This window comes from Hippoglossus hippoglossus, chromosome 16, assembly GCF_009819705.1.
Source record: "Hippoglossus hippoglossus isolate fHipHip1 chromosome 16, fHipHip1.pri, whole genome shotgun sequence".
NCBI lineage: Eukaryota > Metazoa > Chordata > Actinopteri > Pleuronectiformes > Pleuronectidae > Hippoglossus > Hippoglossus hippoglossus.
The window spans coordinates 13,757,159-13,776,673 of NC_047166.1; the positions used below are offsets into that span (position 1 = coordinate 13,757,159).

Genomic DNA, 19,515 nt, shown 5'->3' on the forward strand with positions numbered 1-19,515 from the left:
GGAAGCCAGAGTGCGTTTTATGGTTGGAGCTGTTTGTGTGGACTCACCAGAGCTTTCCTGTGTTTCTTGATGAAGTCCTCTCTCGACGTGGCCCAGCGAGGCAGCAGCACATCCGCCACAGGGTCCTGAGATATCTGCAGACGTCCCAGGTCGAATCCTATGGGGAGCAGGAAGCAAACACTCATTAGGTTCTATATATCAGCAATATATCAGCTGTAAAGTCAGAACAAATCAGATAGTTTTGATGAGTGACCACAGGTATCATGCCCCTCACCGTTGATGTTCTGCAGGAATTCTGGGAAGTAGAAGAACTCTGGGATGAGCTCTTTGACGTCAGCGGGACTCTCCATGCGAGCTTGCCAGGCGGCTGCCACTGAGTGAAACTGTCTGTCTGAACAGTCAAACCTAAACAAAGACAAGATATATTACTCTGTATTACTTGTAACTTTGCATATTTACTCCTGCACAAACTCCATGGGGAAATATTGCACATATATTCATATAGCATTTATGTTTATATCTTTTATTTTTACTGTATAACTTTCACTCATACTCACAATACATGCTCTTTTATTAGCTTTACCTTTCCCCTAGCTTTCTAATTAGTATGTTCAATGTTATGCACTAAAACACGTACGGCCTGTGTACATGAAAACCTTCTTGGAAACAAACTTGATTCTGACCATAGCATGAATTACTATGATAAGTCATGCACTAGTGAGTAATCCCACCTGCCACTCTGCAGCTGGATATGCAGGGTGGTGAATGGCTCCATGCGGATCATGTAGTGCATGACTCCTGCTGCATTTGAGTAGTGTGTGCCATAGTGGAATTTATCAGTGGTGCCCGTGGGGTCCTCGAAGCTCTCATACCTAGTGACAGAGAGAAAAATGTATAAATGGTGCATTCTTTACATTGTAGAGAGGAATCCGTTTGGTGCTTTACACAAATCACGTCATTATAAAACCACTTACTTCTCTCTGACATTCTGTGCGTGGCGTGCGTTGACCACACCGATGGGTTTTGACAGATCTCTGAAAACGGACGGGTCCTCCAGATTCAGAATAGGCGAGGTGTAGTCACACAGAATCCAGGGGAACTAAAAGCAACAGAACCCAAACTGCAACATGACGCCTCCTCACACTCACAGTGCATCACATAAAGGGATCCTAAATATAACACAACACTGTCAGGGGAGAGGTGGCGTGTATTTACCACAGGATACTGCGACAGGTCGTTGTAAGTGCGTCCAGCGATGGTGTTCAGCTGCATCAAATACTCAAAGTTGGAGATTTCCCTGCACACCCATTTCTGTTGGACACATCGACATCAGATTGGTCAAACACAGTTATCACAACTCAAATCCAATAACACGTTTTTATAGAAAAGTCTGCTTTAAATAAACACCTGTGTGAGCCCAGATGCCTTCAGGAGCTCTTGAGGGGAGCGGGAGCCAAAGTAAAACAGGTTGGGAGGCCGCAGCCCCAGGATCCTGGAATATACTTTGTTTCGTACCTGAAAAGGCAAGCAAAGTATTTTTATTTTATCGATTACCATATTATTTAAAAGACATTTATTAATACTTAATAAAGTATGTACAGTTGCACTGAGCCTCACCTTCTTTTTGAAGTTGAGGAAGTAGTGAGACTGATCTATGAAGAACAGCTCCAGCGCAGAGCGTCGCAGGTTGTAGCGCCTCAGATGAACTTCTCTGAGCTGAGACAGAGGCCTCTTGAAATCAAACCCGATTCCTGAAGGCAGAGATAGAACTCATTTATCAAAGAACCATTTGAAGATCAATGGATAGAAAAAGCAACATATTTCTGTATTACATACCCTCTTCTGTCTCTTCTTTCTCACTGTTGCCATCATAGAAGTAAAGATGGTGCGTGGTGACCTCCAGTCGACCAGGAACGACCGCCACGATGGTGATGAGCTCGCAGTCCTCAGACAGAACCAGTTTCTCTTTCTGGCTCTCGTCTTCTCCCTCCACCCTGACAACACAAGACAGAAGAGTGATCCTTTACTTTTTCTGCAGTGCATTTTGCAAATATAAGGACTTTCAGATGATTTCAGAAATTCCATTCAAATTTAAAATCTTAATATGTAAAAATGTAACGCCTGTTTGGTTTCAATACATGTCGAGTGGCTTTTTTGTCTTATTGTTTACGACCTGTGGAAAAAAATCTGACATGAGGCAGAAACTGTCGACTCACTTATCGTCCAAAAAGACGAGGTCCTCTTCTCCTAACTGATCATCCTCCATGTCGCTCACTTTTGCTTCCTTGGCAACAGCCAATGGGAGAGGTTCAGAGCTGCGAGGACTGTCAGCTCCTGAAAAAAACAAAAAAAAACACACAACACATCGTCAGAGCACCATTTTTGGTGGAAATGACAAAAAACTGAAAAGTCAGCAAGAATGTCCTCTGTGACGTACCCATGTTGTCCCTCAGGGCACTGGCCTCGATGTGAGGATCATAGTTGTAGTTGGGAACAAGTTTGAGACGCATCTTGGAATATGTCTCTGCATTGGACAATTTCCACTTCACCTCTGGTGGAACTCTATCAGAAACACGTTAATAGGAAAAATACAGTTGAGCACAATCTGGTCAGGAAGGGACCGCAGCAGGACGACGTAGACAAATAGTCTTATTTAATCTTTATGCAACATCTTCAAGCTGAATAGATTTGACAGTTCAATGTTTCCTCGTAAATTAATTTTAATGTGAGTATTCCAACGTCATTATACCTGTGGGCCCATGCTCCTCTCTCACTGGTCAACAGCCTGCGGAGAGCTCGCCAGTGCTGCAACACCACCCCCTGCTGGCTGGAGTTAAGCTTCTGCCAACTGAAGTACCTGTTGTTCTCAATTCTGACTCGCTTCATGTGGGGGTCCACGATCACTTCCTGTTTTTCAGCAAAAAAAAAAAAAGTCAAATCAATAATCTGAAATGTTAAAGCTTGGTTTCAGCATGAAGCCTGGAAGGTCTGGTAACCTGAAACTTGGATTTGCTGTCAGATCTGTCTTTGTCCCGTTTGAAGGACGTGCTCATCAGGTCGTCGAAGCACGAGTTCCAGAAATTTGACATGATGTCGTGGCAACGGCCGAATGTGTCCAGCTCATACTGCTCCATGGTGGGTTGAACCTGGAGCACGGTTATCACAGAGACAAAAAGAGAGAGAGGACATTCAGTGTCACACACAGTTACAAAAATGTCAGGAATGACACAATCTAGTCAACAACTAAAGTTAAAGTGATTAGGAAAGATTGTACAACAACCAATAAAACACAACACTGCAAATCAAACATTCAAGACAAAACACAACATTCAAATTATAATAAATAACAGCTTTAACTTAAAAAGCTTATAATTTTTAATGAGTAAAAAAAGAACCCCTGTCACCACTAAAGGACGAGTAAGTTAGATGCATGAAAACAGGAGACAGGAATGGCAACACAACCACCCTATCATTATTACCTCTGCCAAGACGGTTATGTTTTCATCTGCATTTGTTTGTGTGCTAGTCAGCAGGATTATACCAAACAAAAAACTGGACCCACTACTACTACTACTGTAAAGGTTGAGTAAGTTCGATGCATAAAAACAGGAGACAGGAAGGGCATTACAACTTCCCCATGAAACTAACAGCTTCCCTTTTCTATTTATTGTTTTACAGGAGTATTATAAGAGTCCTTCAATTTGACACAAGCTGCATTGTTGTTTCTTTTCCTCTTACTATCGCACATTGCATGCTGAAATCATGAGGCTGTATAAAAATACATAAAATAACTAAATCCAATACATAGACTAAACAAAATACACAGAAAACACATAGACACTAATACATACATACATACATACATACATACATACATACATACATACATACATACATACATACATACATACACACATACACACATACACACATACACACATACACATACACATACACATAAAACCACGCAGGCAGCCAAAGTTATGCCACACTGGATAATGTATTGCAGGATCCGTGTATAGAAGTAATCTAAACACAACAGATTTATGTACATGCAGTGTCACACAGAGCAGAGATAAATCTCCGCTCAGCGAGAGGTGAGTGTGTCTGTTTGGCATCAGTTCACAAAAATATCTCAACTTCAAGTTTGAGCATAAACTGATCTCCGCCTCAAATACACTGAGGGTCAGCTCGAAAACATCGGGGAGCCTCTGGCCGTTTCTCTTCCTCTCTAAACTTGTGATAGCATTTTGATAACTTTGCATTAGATTGTTCAGCCACCCACTGGGAGGTAACTGACCAGGCTCAGAAGGGAGATTGCAAAAATTCTGTTTGTACGCTGAAGAGACAAAGAGAAGAGCCAGCAGTTTCTGTGGAGGGTTGATTATACCTTTACTTTCGTAACAAAAACAGAAGAGGAGGCTCTCTCGACTCCCTAAACAAAAGATGAAAGATGTGAGCTGCCACACTGACCTCTTGCTGATAAAAGCCCTGCCACTCCAGCGTGTGACAGTAAACCTTCAGGTCCTGGGCGAACGTGGGGCTGCCGTTGGTGATGGGCAGGTTGGGCAGCAGTTTCTGGAGGGTGACGGGGTCAGCGTGCTGATCGAGCAGGGTTCGCACGACGGGCACCAGCTGGGAGAAGGTCTCCGGGTGTACGCAGTTGCTGCCGTCCATTACACCTCCTGGCCACAGCGGGGCGCCCAGCTGCCCCAGCAGGAAGCACACCTCCTCCCAGCTCAGACACAGCACAGTCTGCAGGAGGCTGTGGAGCTTCACACAGGCCATCACACACACCTGAAGAGGCCCGGGGGAGGGGGGATACATTACTTTACACTGAGCAACCTGTCCATTCTGTTCATAATAAAGATATGATAAACAAACATGCATTTCAACAGTTCAAAACCACAGTGTCAAATTATACATATGGCTGTTTTATTAGTTTATCTTGAATTATTAGACTGTGGATAGGGAATAATTAATTATATGAATATATTTTATTTACTTAATGTATTTGGTTGAGGTAAAAACATATTTAGTTAAGTTTTTATTCTATTTGAATCTGATATTCGGCTTGTTTTACTTGTAAAGTAGGCCTGTTGTATCTACACCTTTGATCTACAGCTGTGATGTCAGGGAGCAATTAAGTGAATTTATTTCCGACCTGACATTTGGAAAAACAAATGGCTTTAGGCGGACTTGTACCACTTTGGAGATGAACACAACCGGCAGCCTGGAGCTGCAGCAGCAGCAGCGCTCATACGTCTGAGAGGAGCTGCCCTTTCATACTGAACACTCCCTCTCTCTGGGAGGAATGATTGTCTTTAAAAAGAAACCCATAGAAGGATCGTTTTTTTGTTGCTATGGCTTTATCTGAGTGAACTTATCAAGTTAAATAAATTCCATAACCTATTTAAATTGATTTTCTGCAAAGTTCAGCCTTGGGTTGTGAGCGAACTGTGCAGTGAGAATTATTTTTATTTTTTTACATATATGGTTGGTGAACAGGACGAGTTGTTGGTGCCACTGACCTGTGAGTGCTGCTGCTGAATGTATCCGGTGATGATACGCAGGCCGATTTGGGCCATCTCCTTCAGTTCGGTGTGGCCGGGGCTGCCAGGGGTGCTATGCCAGGCCTGTAACTTGTCCAGCAGGTTCACCACCCCTTCAAAGATCTGCAATACAACAACAACGGCTGTCAACAAAGATTCAATGGAAGGCCGGACCTGTTCCCACACCTTAGCGTCTATGACAACCTAAAGGCATTCAGTACATTAAATAGAGCTTAACCTGCTTTTAAAAAGGTGATTCAGATGCTACTTACACCCAAATGTACCACTCCACCCAGCATTAACTCAAGAGAAGAAACATTTCTTCTCACGTTAAACATAGAACCCGACCTCAACTGCACCCCGGCTGCTCCTGCTTTTATTTACCGTCTAAGGATGGAGTCACCGCTGCTTTCAACAGCAAAATAACTGGAATATATTAAATTAAATTACAGCATCACATCCCAATAATTTTATCAGCCTTTGTTCTGACTTTGAAGATTTGCTGTGTTATAAAAATAATTGTATTTAGAAACAGTTTTCTCAAAGATTGAATTTCTAATCATTTAACATGATTAAACCCATAATGGAGACAATACTACAGTCAGATGAAAGACATCTGTTCTGTATCATCATTTCACAATGTGGGCCTCCAGTTTATTCATTGCAGAAATCTGCTGCAAAAGATTTGATTGAAGGAAAACTCAAGTGAACTGTTGACCTGAGGACAAGCATTTGAAATTCTACAGTGGTTAAAATTCCACTGGTGTTGCTGATCATTTATAGAAAGTGAATGTGTAGCTCTGAAACATCTCATTTGTTTAATCCCTATAAAAGCTGAAGTATAAAGACAACAACAGTTGCGGTTTTAAAGTGTTTCGTGTGCCAAACTATTTCTTTGCTGGGCGAAGTCACTGTCTTTGTGCTAAGCTGAGCTGAGCACGGACAACAAGTGATATCTGTGACCTCATTTAACTCTGAGCAAGAAAGTGAATACGCATATTTCCATAAATGTTCCATATGAAGCTCAAAGCGCCTCAGATTCACCCAGTCACACACACGCACTCAGATTCACAGAATGCTTCTCTACATCACTTTTTCTATCACACACAGATGTCAGGTGCAATTTGGGGTTTACGGTACACTTCAACAGGAGGGAATAGAGGAGCCGGTGATTGAACCACCGACTCTCAGGTTAGCAGAGGACCCGCTCTACCACCTGCGCAACAGCCGTCACCGAATAATAATGTATATAATATCACTTAGTCTTAAAATATTGCTTTTATTTTGAATTCATGTGGAACTCATCTCATCCTATATTTATGTGATATCTTTAGATGACTTCATTAAGTTTAGGAGTGATGGAGTCCTGCACATATTTCCATTATCTCCCCTGGTGCTTTTATAGTCAACCGACCTTTTTAAATAAGGATGTGGGATTTCAGTAGCAGAGCAGAATGTGTTGGCGATATACACACATGTGTATCAGGTGATGTATGTGTTCTACCTTTTCACTCCACAGTGCACGGTTGTCTGTACCCTCCGCAAACAGGAAGTCCTGCAGCAGCCTGAGTAGTCGAACCAGACTGGGACAGAAAGGCAGGGACACTCCCTGGGCGTCCCTCAGGTCCGACAGAGACGACTCCAGCATCATCTCCAACAAACTGGCACACAAACAAAGTCTGAGCACACACCGTGGTAGTATTTCCAGATATCTTGACAAAAGGGGTGATGCAGCTGTAGGTGCGGTTCAACTAGTTTTTCCATTGTGAGACAGGCTCAGTGTGGTTTTGATAAATGTTGGTTAACTGATGAGTTATTAAAGTTCAAATGACGTCACTAACCTGCGTTTGATGTCATCGGGAGGGCGGACCAGTTGGCAGGATGAGCCCAGTTTGGTGAGAACAGAAAACACCTGTCCTCTCTCCCTCCACACCACGTCCCCCGCCCCCTCTGCCCCGCTGCCGCTCCACAGAACGGAGAAGACGATGTTGGTGAGGAGGTTGCACAGCTCCTCTTCAGGGGTCTGCTGTAATATAAACACCACCAACATTTCATAAAGGAAACAACTAAAACAATACAAACATGAACTACAACTACAGCGCTGTGGTTGTATGCTTCTGCCAACCAGTGCAGTTTCAGTCTACATACACTTTTTTCAGATTCATATGAGGGCACTGTGACCTTTTAACTTTCACCACTTCAATCAAATCAATTAATATTTGAGTCTAAGGAACAACTGATCAAAATTTGAAGAAATTCCCAAGAGGCCAAAAACCTGTTTCAAGAGGCCCCTGTGACCTTTGACCTTTGACCCAAATCAAATCATTGGTGAGTCTAAGTGAACATTTGTTGGATTATAGGTAATAATAAATAAGGATTCTTTTTAGGCGTTGGCAAAAAGAGTTTTGGGAGGTAACAGTGACCTTTGACCTCCAAATTCTAATCAGGTCATCCTTGAATCCAAGGTAATGTTCAAGATGTAATGATTTCCCTATGACGTACATATGTGGCCAAAGTAACTTTGACCGTTAACATTTGTCAACCAGAAGAACAAGTGAACGTTTGTGCCAAATTGGAAGAAATTTCCTCAAGGTGTTCCTGAGATGTTGCGTTCACGAGACCAAAAATGTGTTTTGTAAGGTCACAGTGACCTTTGACCATCAAATTCTAATCAGCTAATCTGTAAATCCAAGGAGTTCCTGAGATAGGAAAAAAAATAATTTGAGGTCACAGCGATCTTGGTATTTGACCTTTGACCACCAGAGTCCAATCAGTTAATTTGTTAGGCCAACTGAACGTTTGTACCAAATTTGAAGGAATTCCCTGAAGGTGTTCTTGAGAGATCTTGCTCAAAAGAAGTGGACGGACGGACTTTTGTCAGGGTGGAGGGACAAAAATAATAGAGGCCTGAATGAGAGATCAAAGATAAAAAAGGAGGCATACCTGTGGGTTGGACGTGTTGGAGATTGTGTCTCCAGTGGGAGGGTCCGTCCCATAGCTCGTTTCATCCAGCACATTGGACAGACTGGAGCTCTTCCTGGGTCTGAGTGGAGGAAATGGTTTGCAGTGCTCTAGAGGAGACGGTGTGTTATTCAGACTCCCTGCAGGAGTGTGTGTTCCCATGTCTCCCATTCCCCCGAGCTCCAAATCTAAAGGTGATGTACCAAAGGGCGAGAGCGGCTGGTACTCCCTCCCCTCTTCATTAGGGCAAGACGAGGTGATATCGACTGCATTGAAGATGGATGATTGGCTGCCCTGGTCGACTGAATCAAACGACTTGAAGTGGTGGGAGCCGGTGAACTTTTTCTGGGGGCCTCCACCTCCACTCGGAGGCGACTGGGATAAATCAGAGAATCCCTCGGAGATGTCCCGCTGGCCACCATCATCTTCCTCCTCCTCGTCCTCCATGTCCTCCGAGGTGCGGTACCTCAGGAACATGTCGCTGCGGGTGTCCTCTATGACCAGGGCCTGATCTCGCTGCAGCTGCGGCCGATGATTCGGTTCAAAGGAGCTGGAGTCTTCAATGCTGGCAGTGTGGACCTCGTAGGACTCTTTCACATAGAGTTTGGTGAGAACGTCCTGCCAGCCGGGCTGCTTAGCGAGCTGCTTCACATAATCCTCGTTGGTGTAGATCAGATGAAAGAGCTGCAGTGATATCAGACAGGAACAGAGAGCCAGAGCTTGTTTTCATTACTGTGATGATCAAATATGAAACGATGAGTGGCAGTGTCATCAGACGAGGGGGAGCACACTGACCTTGCGACAGACGTCCAGACGCACTGTGAGCTCGGCTCGATGGGACAGACAGACCACAGCCAGGAGGTCTCTGAAGTTAGGGCTGGCATCTGTGAGGCAGCAGCACATCTAATGTCATTTTAAAGTGCTGGAAATCCTATTTCATAATCAGCTTTCTGTTACAGTAAACACGATGGAAACTTTATTTAACCAATCAATTATTTTCTGAAATCAGAATAACGCTCTCGAAATATTATTGTGTTTGTGATTTTTCCACGGTTTGTCTCTCATCCGTTTGAAAGGTGATAACAGCCTCTTTCACCATAAACCCGATCCAAGGTAATAAAGCTATCCAAACATTTCTTTAAAGTTTTTTTAAATAAATAGTTAGTTTTCCTAAGTTTATAAGCAGATGCAGTGGAATTTCCATGAAAGAGTTTCTCCATTTATTAGAACAAAAGTAAATATTGATTTATTAATTATTATTGAAAGAAATTTTGGTTGAGTGTTAACCAATATTTTCCCTTTTTTGGGATATGATACTTGAGCATTATATGGAAGTAACCTAGTGTCAGTGTAACTTTGAAACATAATTTCTATTTTACAAAAAATCACTGTTAAAATTTTTTTTAATTAGTTATTTTCAGGAAATCTACTTCCTGTTACTGTTATCCTTTACATGTAAATTCAATTATTAGATAAATAAGAGAAACTCACGGACCTTATGTCCTTGACCTTTTGTTGCCAAGGTGACGACTACTTACAATAAAATCCGCTCAGAGCGTGTCCGCACAAAGTAGATGAGTTTAAGATGAATAAACAGTAATTCATAGCTAAGGATATTTTTTTTTCTAACTTACAATTTGATTGTTGCTTTTTCATATTTAAAGAGAAAAACCTTATATTTAAAACCTACGTTTCAGGTGCTTTAACAACTGTAAAGGTCTTTCTTTTGTCATATACGTTTTAAAGCTCATTGGACCAGAGGGAAGACGTTGTCTCATCGTTACCTGTAGCGAGAACCTGCTCGTACAGACAGCGCACGGTGATCATGCTGACGGGAACATCTTCGAGGACACAAACCAGGCCAAGGTAGCCGAAATCCTTCAGCTTGATGCGCTGCTTGTTCCGCTCGGACACTCGCTCGCTCTTGAGGATTTTGTACAGAACCTGAAAACATCATGTGGAAATTGTGATTTGTTTGTTTCTGTTTTGACAGGGGAGTCTAACATCGGAGTTGGCGGGCAGACATCATTCCTCACCCTGAACACCCTCTCTCTGGCCTCGTCTCCGAAGCTGGGAGTGAGCAGCAGGCAGTACAGCTGCTCCACGCCCCACTCCAGCAGCACGGCCTGCACCTGCTCCCGAGGAGGGCTGCTCCTCAACAGCGCATACAGCACATCCAGAGCCATCACAACCTGGTGGGGATAGGAGTTGATCATCAGGTCAGAGCAGAGAGAGGATGAGGAAATACAAGAAATATATAATGTTTTAGGGAGGTTTAAGTTTAAAGTCGTCAGAGATGCCAAAAAAGTGAAGGAAAGAAGGAAGTGTGCAAGATCGAGGAATTTTCATTTGCAAGTGAAATATGATGCTGAGAAGGTCAAATTATAACAAAATTCGAACTCCCTTAAGAAACAGAGATAAAGTTTATTAGTTCAACCTGCTGCTCCTCTCCTACAGCCAGAATGTAGGCGAGGACGCTGTGGAGCTCTTCTGATGTCGGAGACTTGAGGAAGTCCTTCAGCAAGGTGAACAGAGAGGTCTGGATCGTTTGCTTCTCATCGGACAGAGAGCTGCCATCTTTCTCCACACTGGGACCAGAGACACAGTAAAGACATAAATGATCCTGCCATGATTCACTGAGTACAACGGTCAGGAACGACTATAAATCGATGAGAATACCTAAACTTTGATAAGCAATCTCTAAATCTACAATGTTGTGTTCGTTTAAAACCATAAAGGGAAGCGAGAGGTTCACCTGTAGAACGTCCGGATGGTATCCAGGATGTACTGAACTCCATACTTCCTCTTCATGCGCTGCTTGCCTTTGTTTATCACAGTTGACAGGTACTGCACATGTGCTTGGAAAAGAAAGAAATATATTTCGTTAATGTACCAGAGAAGAGAAGTGCATTAGCAGCTGTAGTGCAAGCTCCGGGCACATATTCACTTTGAACCCTTCGCCACGGGTGGAACTCGGAACAATAATGTATTCCATCTCTGCCTTACGCTGCTTTTAGCCGCCTCTCACTCCTTTCAGTCTTTGTGCGCATATACAAATGAAAGAATGGGACAAGGGAACAGCTTCGGCAGAAATGAAAAGGTTCACAGGTGCATTTACTCGACTTGCTCGGGCCTTACCCAGACAAACAGCAAAATGGCTTTTGGTCCAGATGCGGAAATCAAAGAGCAGGTGCTGGTAGAGCTGCTGCAGAAGTGGACTGTTGCCCTCTTTGAAAACCTGCTCCAGCAGCAGCTGACAGGCCATTAACACGTTCATGTCGATCATACTGCCGGGAACCTGCACAGGAGTACACACACACAGGAGGGATGTTCATGTGGGATTTCACATTTTTGGATTTATCTGTGAGACACGACTGGTGCAGTGTTGGATTCAGTTCAGTTTCGTATACACCAAAGGTATCTGTGTAGTAGACAACTTCACTGATTACAGCTATATTTGATTAATTAATTATTGACCAAAGTAACTATTTTAATCATTATTTTCACCCCTGAAGATTACGCAACAATTACTGGAAAAATTACCATGAAACTTTGGTAGAAGGATGTGTTGTAACGCAGCGGGCGGATCGAGGATTTTTTTACTATTGCGAGATAAGGTGTGTTTTTCAACATCCTCTTTGATTCCTCAAGAATAATTCATGGGTTTTGTAAGTGTGTGTGTGTGTGGGGGGGGGGGGGGGGATCCGGTATGTTGAGGGAACTGATATGTATTTATTCTATACCTGTGAGGATCCAGATAAAAAAGCCAGATCCAGTGAATATAAATGTGGTTTCATAAAGGGGACTGTTGGGCCTTGGCGGAGGTCTGCCCTCCACTGAGTGCCCTTCTAGTTTCATTCATTATTTAAGCAAAAATAAACCTTTTCCTTAGAAATCATTAAACTGCATATATTGTTTTTTTTTACAGTTGGTTGGACAAAACTTGACTTGTGAAGATGTCAGCTTGGACTGTGGGAATATGAGATGGACATTTTTCTGAGTGAAAGAGTTTCTGACTTGTTAAGAGAATAAGCATCAGATTCATAATTTCAGGCTTTAGGGTTAATGTATGTCCTGTGTGCGTGTTTCTGTCTTTAGCTCCACCAAACCTGGCAACCCCATGCCTTTATTAGGACTCTGTTCCCTTACAGGAAGCTCCACCTTAACATCATATATTTCACCATATCCTGTCAGACAGCCAGCAAGTGCAACCATTAATGTGTTAAAAGATTCACATCTCACAGTTTAAACTTCCTAGAAATCGTCTCTTCCACAGATTTTGAAGACTGCACCTTTACAGGGGTCAACACTGATCATTATTCTAAGATCCTGCATCATTCAGAAAACTGAACTGTTCATCATAAGACAGAATACGTTTAATGTTGATGTAACTCAGAATCTCTTGCAGTTAAGGTTGCAGCAAAAGGATTTCTACATGAGCTAGTGGAGGGATGGGACATGGGCCAAAAATGGTGCAAGAATGGATCCAAGACTTTTATCACTTTCTTTAACATTATGGGGTTCTTTTTTTACATATTTTTTTACGACTTCCCAGGGAATAATTCCTGGATCTTGATGAACAAAATCCGGCACACTTAGGGAACTGATATCAATGAGTGTGTGGTACTGTTGGACCTTGGCGGAGGTTTGCTCCATTTAAATTTGTTTTAATCTCTCCAGACTTTTCTATGGATTTCAACACATTTTCAAGCAGCAGATTTTAACCATGGTATCCTTTGTTCTCATTCAGAGAGACACCATGCAATCGGACAAAGTCTGCATAACCCCCCCACCACCACCACCACTTGACCATGTGATCCTACCACTGTGAAAGAACCACCACACCGTACCCATTCATTACGCAGCAATTACAGCGCAGCAATACAACAGAAAAGGTCAACTATTCCATTTCAGATGTCTCTCGCAATTAGCGCCCACTTTGCCGCGGCGCGATGACACACGAGGCACTTACTTTGCTGAGCATGGCTCCTATGACGCTCGGCCCGTGGCAGAGCAACAGGCTCTCTTGATTTACAGGGTGATGACGAATCAGGTTCTTCACCATCAGCAGGAAAGCAGCAATGCTGTTTGTCTCTAGTCGGCCCTCTGAGAGAAAGAAATGATGCAAATCAGACTTTAAAGATTTCCTGTGTTACCCAAAGCTGTATTTATGCATTACAAAGCACCGTATCTTATCTCAGGAGGATGCATGGACGTATCTTAGGGTAGCAGGTCTCACTTCTGACGAATTATATTCATGCCTCTATTCACACAGACTGATGCTGTGAGCTGCTCAACAGCAATTTTACAGACATGATATGACTCAGTGTTTCCACGCTGACTCTGCAACCTATGGGCAATGATTTCACAACAGCTACTATATTATGTTGTGAGCCTCTTGTTTGAGCGGCTAGCATTTCCTGTTTATCCTTGCATCATGCACCTTGTGTGCACGCTGACTCTCTGTGATCAAAACATGTTCAGAGTCTGACCTCAAAAGAAAATCATGCATACAATTGAGCATTTGATTACAGAACTCTGAACAACAACATTCCCCAAACTCAGAAAAAAATGGAGTTGTATTTAAAGGATCATTTACCAAAATTATAAATGCATTCTCTGACCTACATCTAAATATGCAGGTAGTTTTGTTTGATTTGCTCAGGTTTCCTCCAAAGAAAGGGATTCTGACAAAAGGTATAACATTACATTACATTACATATCATTTAGCTGATGCTTTTCTCCAAAGCGATTTAAAATAAGTGCATTCATCCATGAGGGTACAAACCGAGAACAGCAGGAATCATGTTAAGTACAATTAATCTTCAAAAAAGCCAAACTACAAGTGCTTCATGTAAGTTTTCTTTTATAAACACCAGCGTTGACGATGGTTATTAGACATCACCTTCTTAACCAAGGTGTAGTCGGAAGAGATGTTTCTTTAGCCTGCGGCAGAAGATGTGTAAACTTTTTGTTGAGTGGCAAGCTGTCCCTCGCAGTAAGAACACTATTTCCTGCTTACAACATTCTTCCCTGTTTAGGTGAGCCGCCCTCTTTCATTAAGACACTCTCACTACCATCATCTACTGTTCAATGCAGGAAAAAAACAAACACAGTCAATATCTAAACTAAACGCGAACTGACCTACGGACTTGTTCAGCGGCAGCAGCATGGCAGCGGGGCCTCTGGAGGGGGTGAGCTCTGGTCCGAGCAAGTCTGAGATCTCCTGACCACTGTTGTAAAACTGCTCGGCCTCGCACACCTGCTCGATCAGCGGCAACAAAACACCTACGCCTCCCATCACATTTACGACATCCTGCAGGAATTCAAGTACTTTATTACCTGTATTTAACTGCGTGAATTATAGATAATGTTAAAATTATTATCATGAAACGCTTCTCACCTTGATGTCCCAGTTGACGACCCTGTGTCCCGTCAGCCTGCCATCATAATGGTGATTGGGAGACAGGTCCAGACATATCTGGCTCTTAAAGGCCTGAAGAAACACAACATGCATATAAACCAGAATCATTTACTGGTATTATTTATAATTTACACAATAACAGCAGAGTAATACAGTGTATACGTGTCAGTGGGTCACCTGTGGAGTGTAGTAGAGCAGAAGTTTGCTGTTGAGATCAGATAATTCTCCATCTGCTTTGAATAAGGACACGTGATTGGGGCCTGTGATGGAGAAAAGAAAGCAGTGACGGTTTAAACATGCAAACACCACTTGGACATGTACAACAAGTATTTATTCAAATGTTCCGACACTGGGATTTCGCTACACAATTATCATGCATTCTAGCAGTGCGTGACCTACCTGCAGCGTAAAGAGCTCTAGTCTGGGTCTGCTGCAGAGCCTCGTGGCAGATGAAGGCGGTGCCCAGGAGACCGTCCAGAGACGTGGGTGTCCCCCACTCGGTGTCCTGCAGTCCCGCGGGGATGGTGTGTGCAGCGTTGTCGCATGTGGAGCCCCAGTGGCCTCCCGCAAAGGAGGCCGGGAAAGACTGGGAACGGATTAGGGAGGGGCCGTGGGCAGGGAAGGCAAACTCGGGTGATGGGGGGGTGGTTGGGTTCATGGGCAGGTTGGGGGAGGTGGTGGTGGTAGTGGTCCGGTGGCCTGCAGAGCCGATGCAGCAGGAGGTGAAAGGCTGCAGGATCCGGTGCAAGTGGGGGGAGACAGAGGACATTAGACTGATAGAGCGGAACTACGCAGCAATGACATGATAAGTTGAAGCCCAGAATATGTTAGACACCAGATTCAGTTACCTCACTGAGAGACGGAAAACGAAGCTGAGAGGTTTTGCGTTGCTCTCCATCGATGTAGATGGTCACCAGGTTTTGACCAAATGGACGACGGCCCGGGAGGTGGACTATAGCCACTGAGTGCTGTGGGGAGGACGACATTAAAGGGCACACAAATGTTAATGCTCGAAGTTAGATCCTTACAAAAAATCTATTTCTGAATTGAGAAACAGTCACAGTTCACAGTTCACAGCTTTGAATTAACTGTATTGAGAAACTTCCGAAGCTACAGTATTGCATGATCTTCTCCTTGATTTAATCTATTTTCCTTTGGAACTGGCTAAATTAGGATAAATGTTGGACAAACACTCACCCAGCGTGAGTCATTTAGTGGGTGCTCTTGCAGAGCGACAGCCATGTACTCTTTCTTAGTGCAAACAGCCACAACCAGAACACCCTCCAAGGTGAAGAAGGCCTCCAGTCCAGTCCCACTTGCTGTGAAAAAACTTTAGAGACAGAAAACAGGATTCTATCAAAACTTGTGCAATGCTTCCAATTCAATGACATGATCATCTGCCCTGCGATTTTCTACCTGTAGAGCTGCTTCCTGCGAGGCCCTTTAACCACATCACCTGTGCGAGAGTTGGCACGAGGTCTGTCTGATTGAAAGAAGGGGAACTCCATGTTAAGGCAGAGCCAAGCGTGAAAGGCAAACCCGCTGCCTGGCCAGCGTTGGACTGTAGGCACCATGATGCCTGCCATAGGGGGCGTCAGGTCAAAGTACTGCAAGGCACTGTCCAGGCCTTCTCTGGCTGCCATGGCCGAGAGCACTCGGATGACGCGAGTGCAGTAGGGGTGCACCCTCCCCATTGCTGCACCATTGTCCTGATCCACCCTGAGCAGTCTGAGGAGGCTCTTCAGCTCCTCTGGTTTCAGACACAGGGAGCCCAAGTCCTGCAGGAGACCCAGGAGAGCGTCCGCACACTGCCTGTCCAGACTCTGTGGCTGGGAGAGCACCTGCAGCAGAGCCCCCACCATGCCTGCCTCCACCGCCACGGTGCGACAGGAAAAGGAGCCGCGGCAGACGGTGGCCAGCCACTGCGCCACCAGCAGCTGAAGGTCCCGCTGACCCGACAGGTCAGGCAGCCACTGCAGGAGCAGCAGCAAGGGCTGGTCGTTACTAATGCCGAGGTGATGAGCGTGCACGTGCTCGCCCTCCACTGCCTGGAGACAAAGAAGGCGTAAACAGGGAAGGGAGAAAATGAAAATAAGATCATCATTAATAAGAATAAATTGGCTGTCACTGCACTCAGTGGTTATAATGAGGGAGTGTGGTTCACCATGTTCATCAGCTCCTGCAGCAGCCTTTTGGTGGGTTGACCTTGACTCTTCAGCACATCAAACAGCTGGGAGTAACCGATCCTCTCCTTAAAAACCTCCTGGGGGGGAAAACGAGACAGAAATAGGCTGGAGAATGCTGCTCCACATGGGACGACTACTTGGCACACTTCCATACATTGGCAGGGAATACAATATGAATTCCTAAACGAACGGAAATCAGCTTTTCTCATCAGGCACTAACTTATTGCAGCCATTGTAGGGGTCTGATTGTTGTATTATCATGCTTTATGATGTGCGTACAGAAATATGACCATATACAGTATGATCGTACAGGGCCTTACCTTTGCAGAGGGCGAGTTACTCATGATAGAAGTGAGGACTCCTAAGGCATGAACCGTAATACTGTCTGATCCTTTCTCCCAAACCTGCATTAAGATAAGGTGATTGATTGAGTTGACACAAAAAGCCTGAAAAAGGTGAAGGTTTAAACTGCACACGGTCAAGAAAAGAAAAACAAATCAGGATCGTCCTTCGTATTATCTGTAAATTGCATGAGGATATACAGGTCATTTCTCTTTTTTTACCCCACGCCAAAATTAATGAAGCCGACTGAGCCAAAGTAAGTGAACTGCTGCACCAGCCACCAAACAATCGCCTCTTTGTTAATTAATGATAGTCCCAGCATGCAATAACCAAAGCCAACCACCAAAAAAATAAAAAGACTGAGGCAATCCCTAAAAGGAAATTAGGGAAACATCAAACATCAGGACACGAGCCAGGTCTTTCATACGAGCACCAGCAGTCACACGACAGAGCAGCTACAGTACAAGGAAAATAAGAGAAGGCATGCACTGAAAAACCACCATTTCATGCAACATGACAAAAACAGAGCATGCTCCTCTTGCCCAGTGTTGTCAACAGGGAATTCAGCCTAATTGTGAATGTGATATAAATAAACACTCCCACACAAGCAACGATTAATCCTGATAATCTGATTTTTTTTTAACTTTTCAATGTGCACAAAGCAAACAGCAGCTTGTCCCTAGGTTTGTCTGAAGTTGGATTCACGTGGAACAAACAGTGGAAATAACATTAAGTGACATAGGCTGCTAGTGGACCTGCATTCCAGATGGACAGATACAACAGATACAAAAGGGAACTCCAACTACTATCACATAAAGGCGTGCTACCTGCTTTATTTACAAATGTGTGCAAGCCAGACTTCCTGCCTAAAGCTTCCTGTTTAAACAGCTCGGAGCAGTTAACGAGCGGAGAGTAGGCTGAGTTTCCTGCCGACAGACCAATATCGACACCAAGCGCAGCGGGTAGGCGGGGACGGGAGTACCTGGTCCACTTCGACCTCTGTGAGCAACTGTGTGGCGAGGTCGCACACACCGTCAGGCTCCGGCATAGGCCTGTTGCTCTGAAAGAGCTACAGGATAGACAAGCACCCAAATAGAAAAGACACACAACACAAAAAGACAGACGATTAGACAAAAAAAAAAAAGGGCATCTGCGAGCGGTCACACGCAGACCGATCCTGGAGTCTCTGCAGCTTCGGCATGCACATGAGCAAAACATCAGCTGGAAGTTTGACCGAAAAGACAGAGACATGAGAGCAGACGCGATACTTGGGGCAAATGAAAGAGGAAAGGGACATCACAGAAATGTAATTGAAAAGGTGACAGACAGACAGGCCAGCTGACAGAGGGGCAGATAGAAAGAGCTGACAGACACAGTTTGGATGGACAGGGGTCGGGGGTCTGACCTTGCTGTTTTGAATTAGCCTGAGGATGTGTTCGAAGCAGTTGTTTTTCAGGAAGACAGCCTGCAGGACTGGTCTGTCAGGGCACTCCAGGATCTCAGGAACAGCAGCTAAAAATGACAACAAGGAGGATGTTGACTCATCCTATTTATCCCACACTGGGGAAATTGATTCTTTGGCCTCCCCGCTGATTGAGACAGATGAAAAAAAGGGGGAATGCTTTTGCTCACGCAGCGAGAATTGAGACCTGTTGGACGTGGTCTTACTTAGCATTTGGCTCTGGAGCGAGATCTGACTGTCTTCCCAGCTCTGTCGGTCTTGCTGCTCGCTGCTGAGCGGACGGTTCCAGTTGAGGAGCTGGAAGTAGCCCTCCAGTATCGTCCTGATCTCCACCTGCCGCTCCGCAGGGCTGCTGGAGTGCAACAGGTGGATCATCGCCGTCAGGCACTGCAAGGTCATCCGCGGGAGCCCCGTGTCCTTGGGTTCAGAGGAGGCCCGGCAGCACCATGCACGCAAAACGGAGAGCAGGTCCTCAACTGAGTGAGAGGTGATGGAGAGAAGGCCATTCTTCTGAAAAATAAAAATAAACAAAGCAATCAGTTGTAGTGTTTGCAGAAGAGCAATCAACGGTGAAGAGGATGAACAGAC

General features: G+C 44.3%; 1 protein-coding gene across 5 annotated transcripts in view; it reads right to left on the reverse strand.

The window, feature by feature from the left end:
• Positions 1-19,515, reverse strand: part of nbeal2 (neurobeachin-like 2) — a 35,791-nt gene that overhangs the window by 5,599 nt on the left and 10,677 nt on the right. For 2 of the 5 annotated variants that reach the window (XM_034611303.1, XM_034611304.1), the window contains exons 8-42: positions 19,134-19,437; positions 18,871-18,977; positions 18,448-18,534; positions 17,444-17,527; positions 17,102-17,200; positions 16,354-16,985; positions 16,135-16,267; positions 15,786-15,905; positions 15,337-15,667; positions 15,115-15,197; positions 14,917-15,009; positions 14,658-14,829; positions 13,486-13,619; positions 11,652-11,811; positions 11,269-11,371; positions 10,951-11,101; positions 10,550-10,705; positions 10,298-10,457; positions 9,309-9,397; positions 8,496-9,197; positions 7,394-7,578; positions 7,057-7,213; positions 5,532-5,675; positions 4,474-4,797; positions 2,997-3,146; positions 2,750-2,907; positions 2,438-2,562; positions 2,217-2,334; positions 1,837-1,994; positions 1,408-1,751; positions 1,216-1,311; positions 975-1,099; positions 732-872; positions 275-405; positions 48-157 (exon numbers count right to left, since the gene is read on the reverse strand). In XM_034611303.1, the coding sequence (XP_034467194.1) occupies positions 48-157; positions 275-405; positions 732-872; positions 975-1,099; positions 1,216-1,311; positions 1,408-1,751; positions 1,837-1,994; positions 2,217-2,334; positions 2,438-2,562; positions 2,750-2,907; positions 2,997-3,146; positions 4,474-4,797; positions 5,532-5,675; positions 7,057-7,213; positions 7,394-7,578; positions 8,496-9,197; positions 9,309-9,397; positions 10,298-10,457; positions 10,550-10,705; positions 10,951-11,101; positions 11,269-11,371; positions 11,652-11,811; positions 13,486-13,619; positions 14,658-14,829; positions 14,917-15,009; positions 15,115-15,197; positions 15,337-15,667; positions 15,786-15,905; positions 16,135-16,267; positions 16,354-16,985; positions 17,102-17,200; positions 17,444-17,527; positions 18,448-18,534; positions 18,871-18,977; positions 19,134-19,437 (6,366 nt within the window). The remainder of the gene's footprint in view (positions 1-47; positions 158-274; positions 406-731; positions 873-974; positions 1,100-1,215; positions 1,312-1,407; positions 1,752-1,836; positions 1,995-2,216; positions 2,335-2,437; positions 2,563-2,749; positions 2,908-2,996; positions 3,147-4,473; positions 4,798-5,531; positions 5,676-7,056; positions 7,214-7,393; positions 7,579-8,495; positions 9,198-9,308; positions 9,398-10,297; positions 10,458-10,549; positions 10,706-10,950; positions 11,102-11,268; positions 11,372-11,651; positions 11,812-13,485; positions 13,620-14,657; positions 14,830-14,916; positions 15,010-15,114; positions 15,198-15,336; positions 15,668-15,785; positions 15,906-16,134; positions 16,268-16,353; positions 16,986-17,101; positions 17,201-17,443; positions 17,528-18,447; positions 18,535-18,870; positions 18,978-19,133; positions 19,438-19,515) is intronic. The other 3 variants (XM_034611306.1, XM_034611307.1, XM_034611305.1) reach the window with 3 other exon arrangements.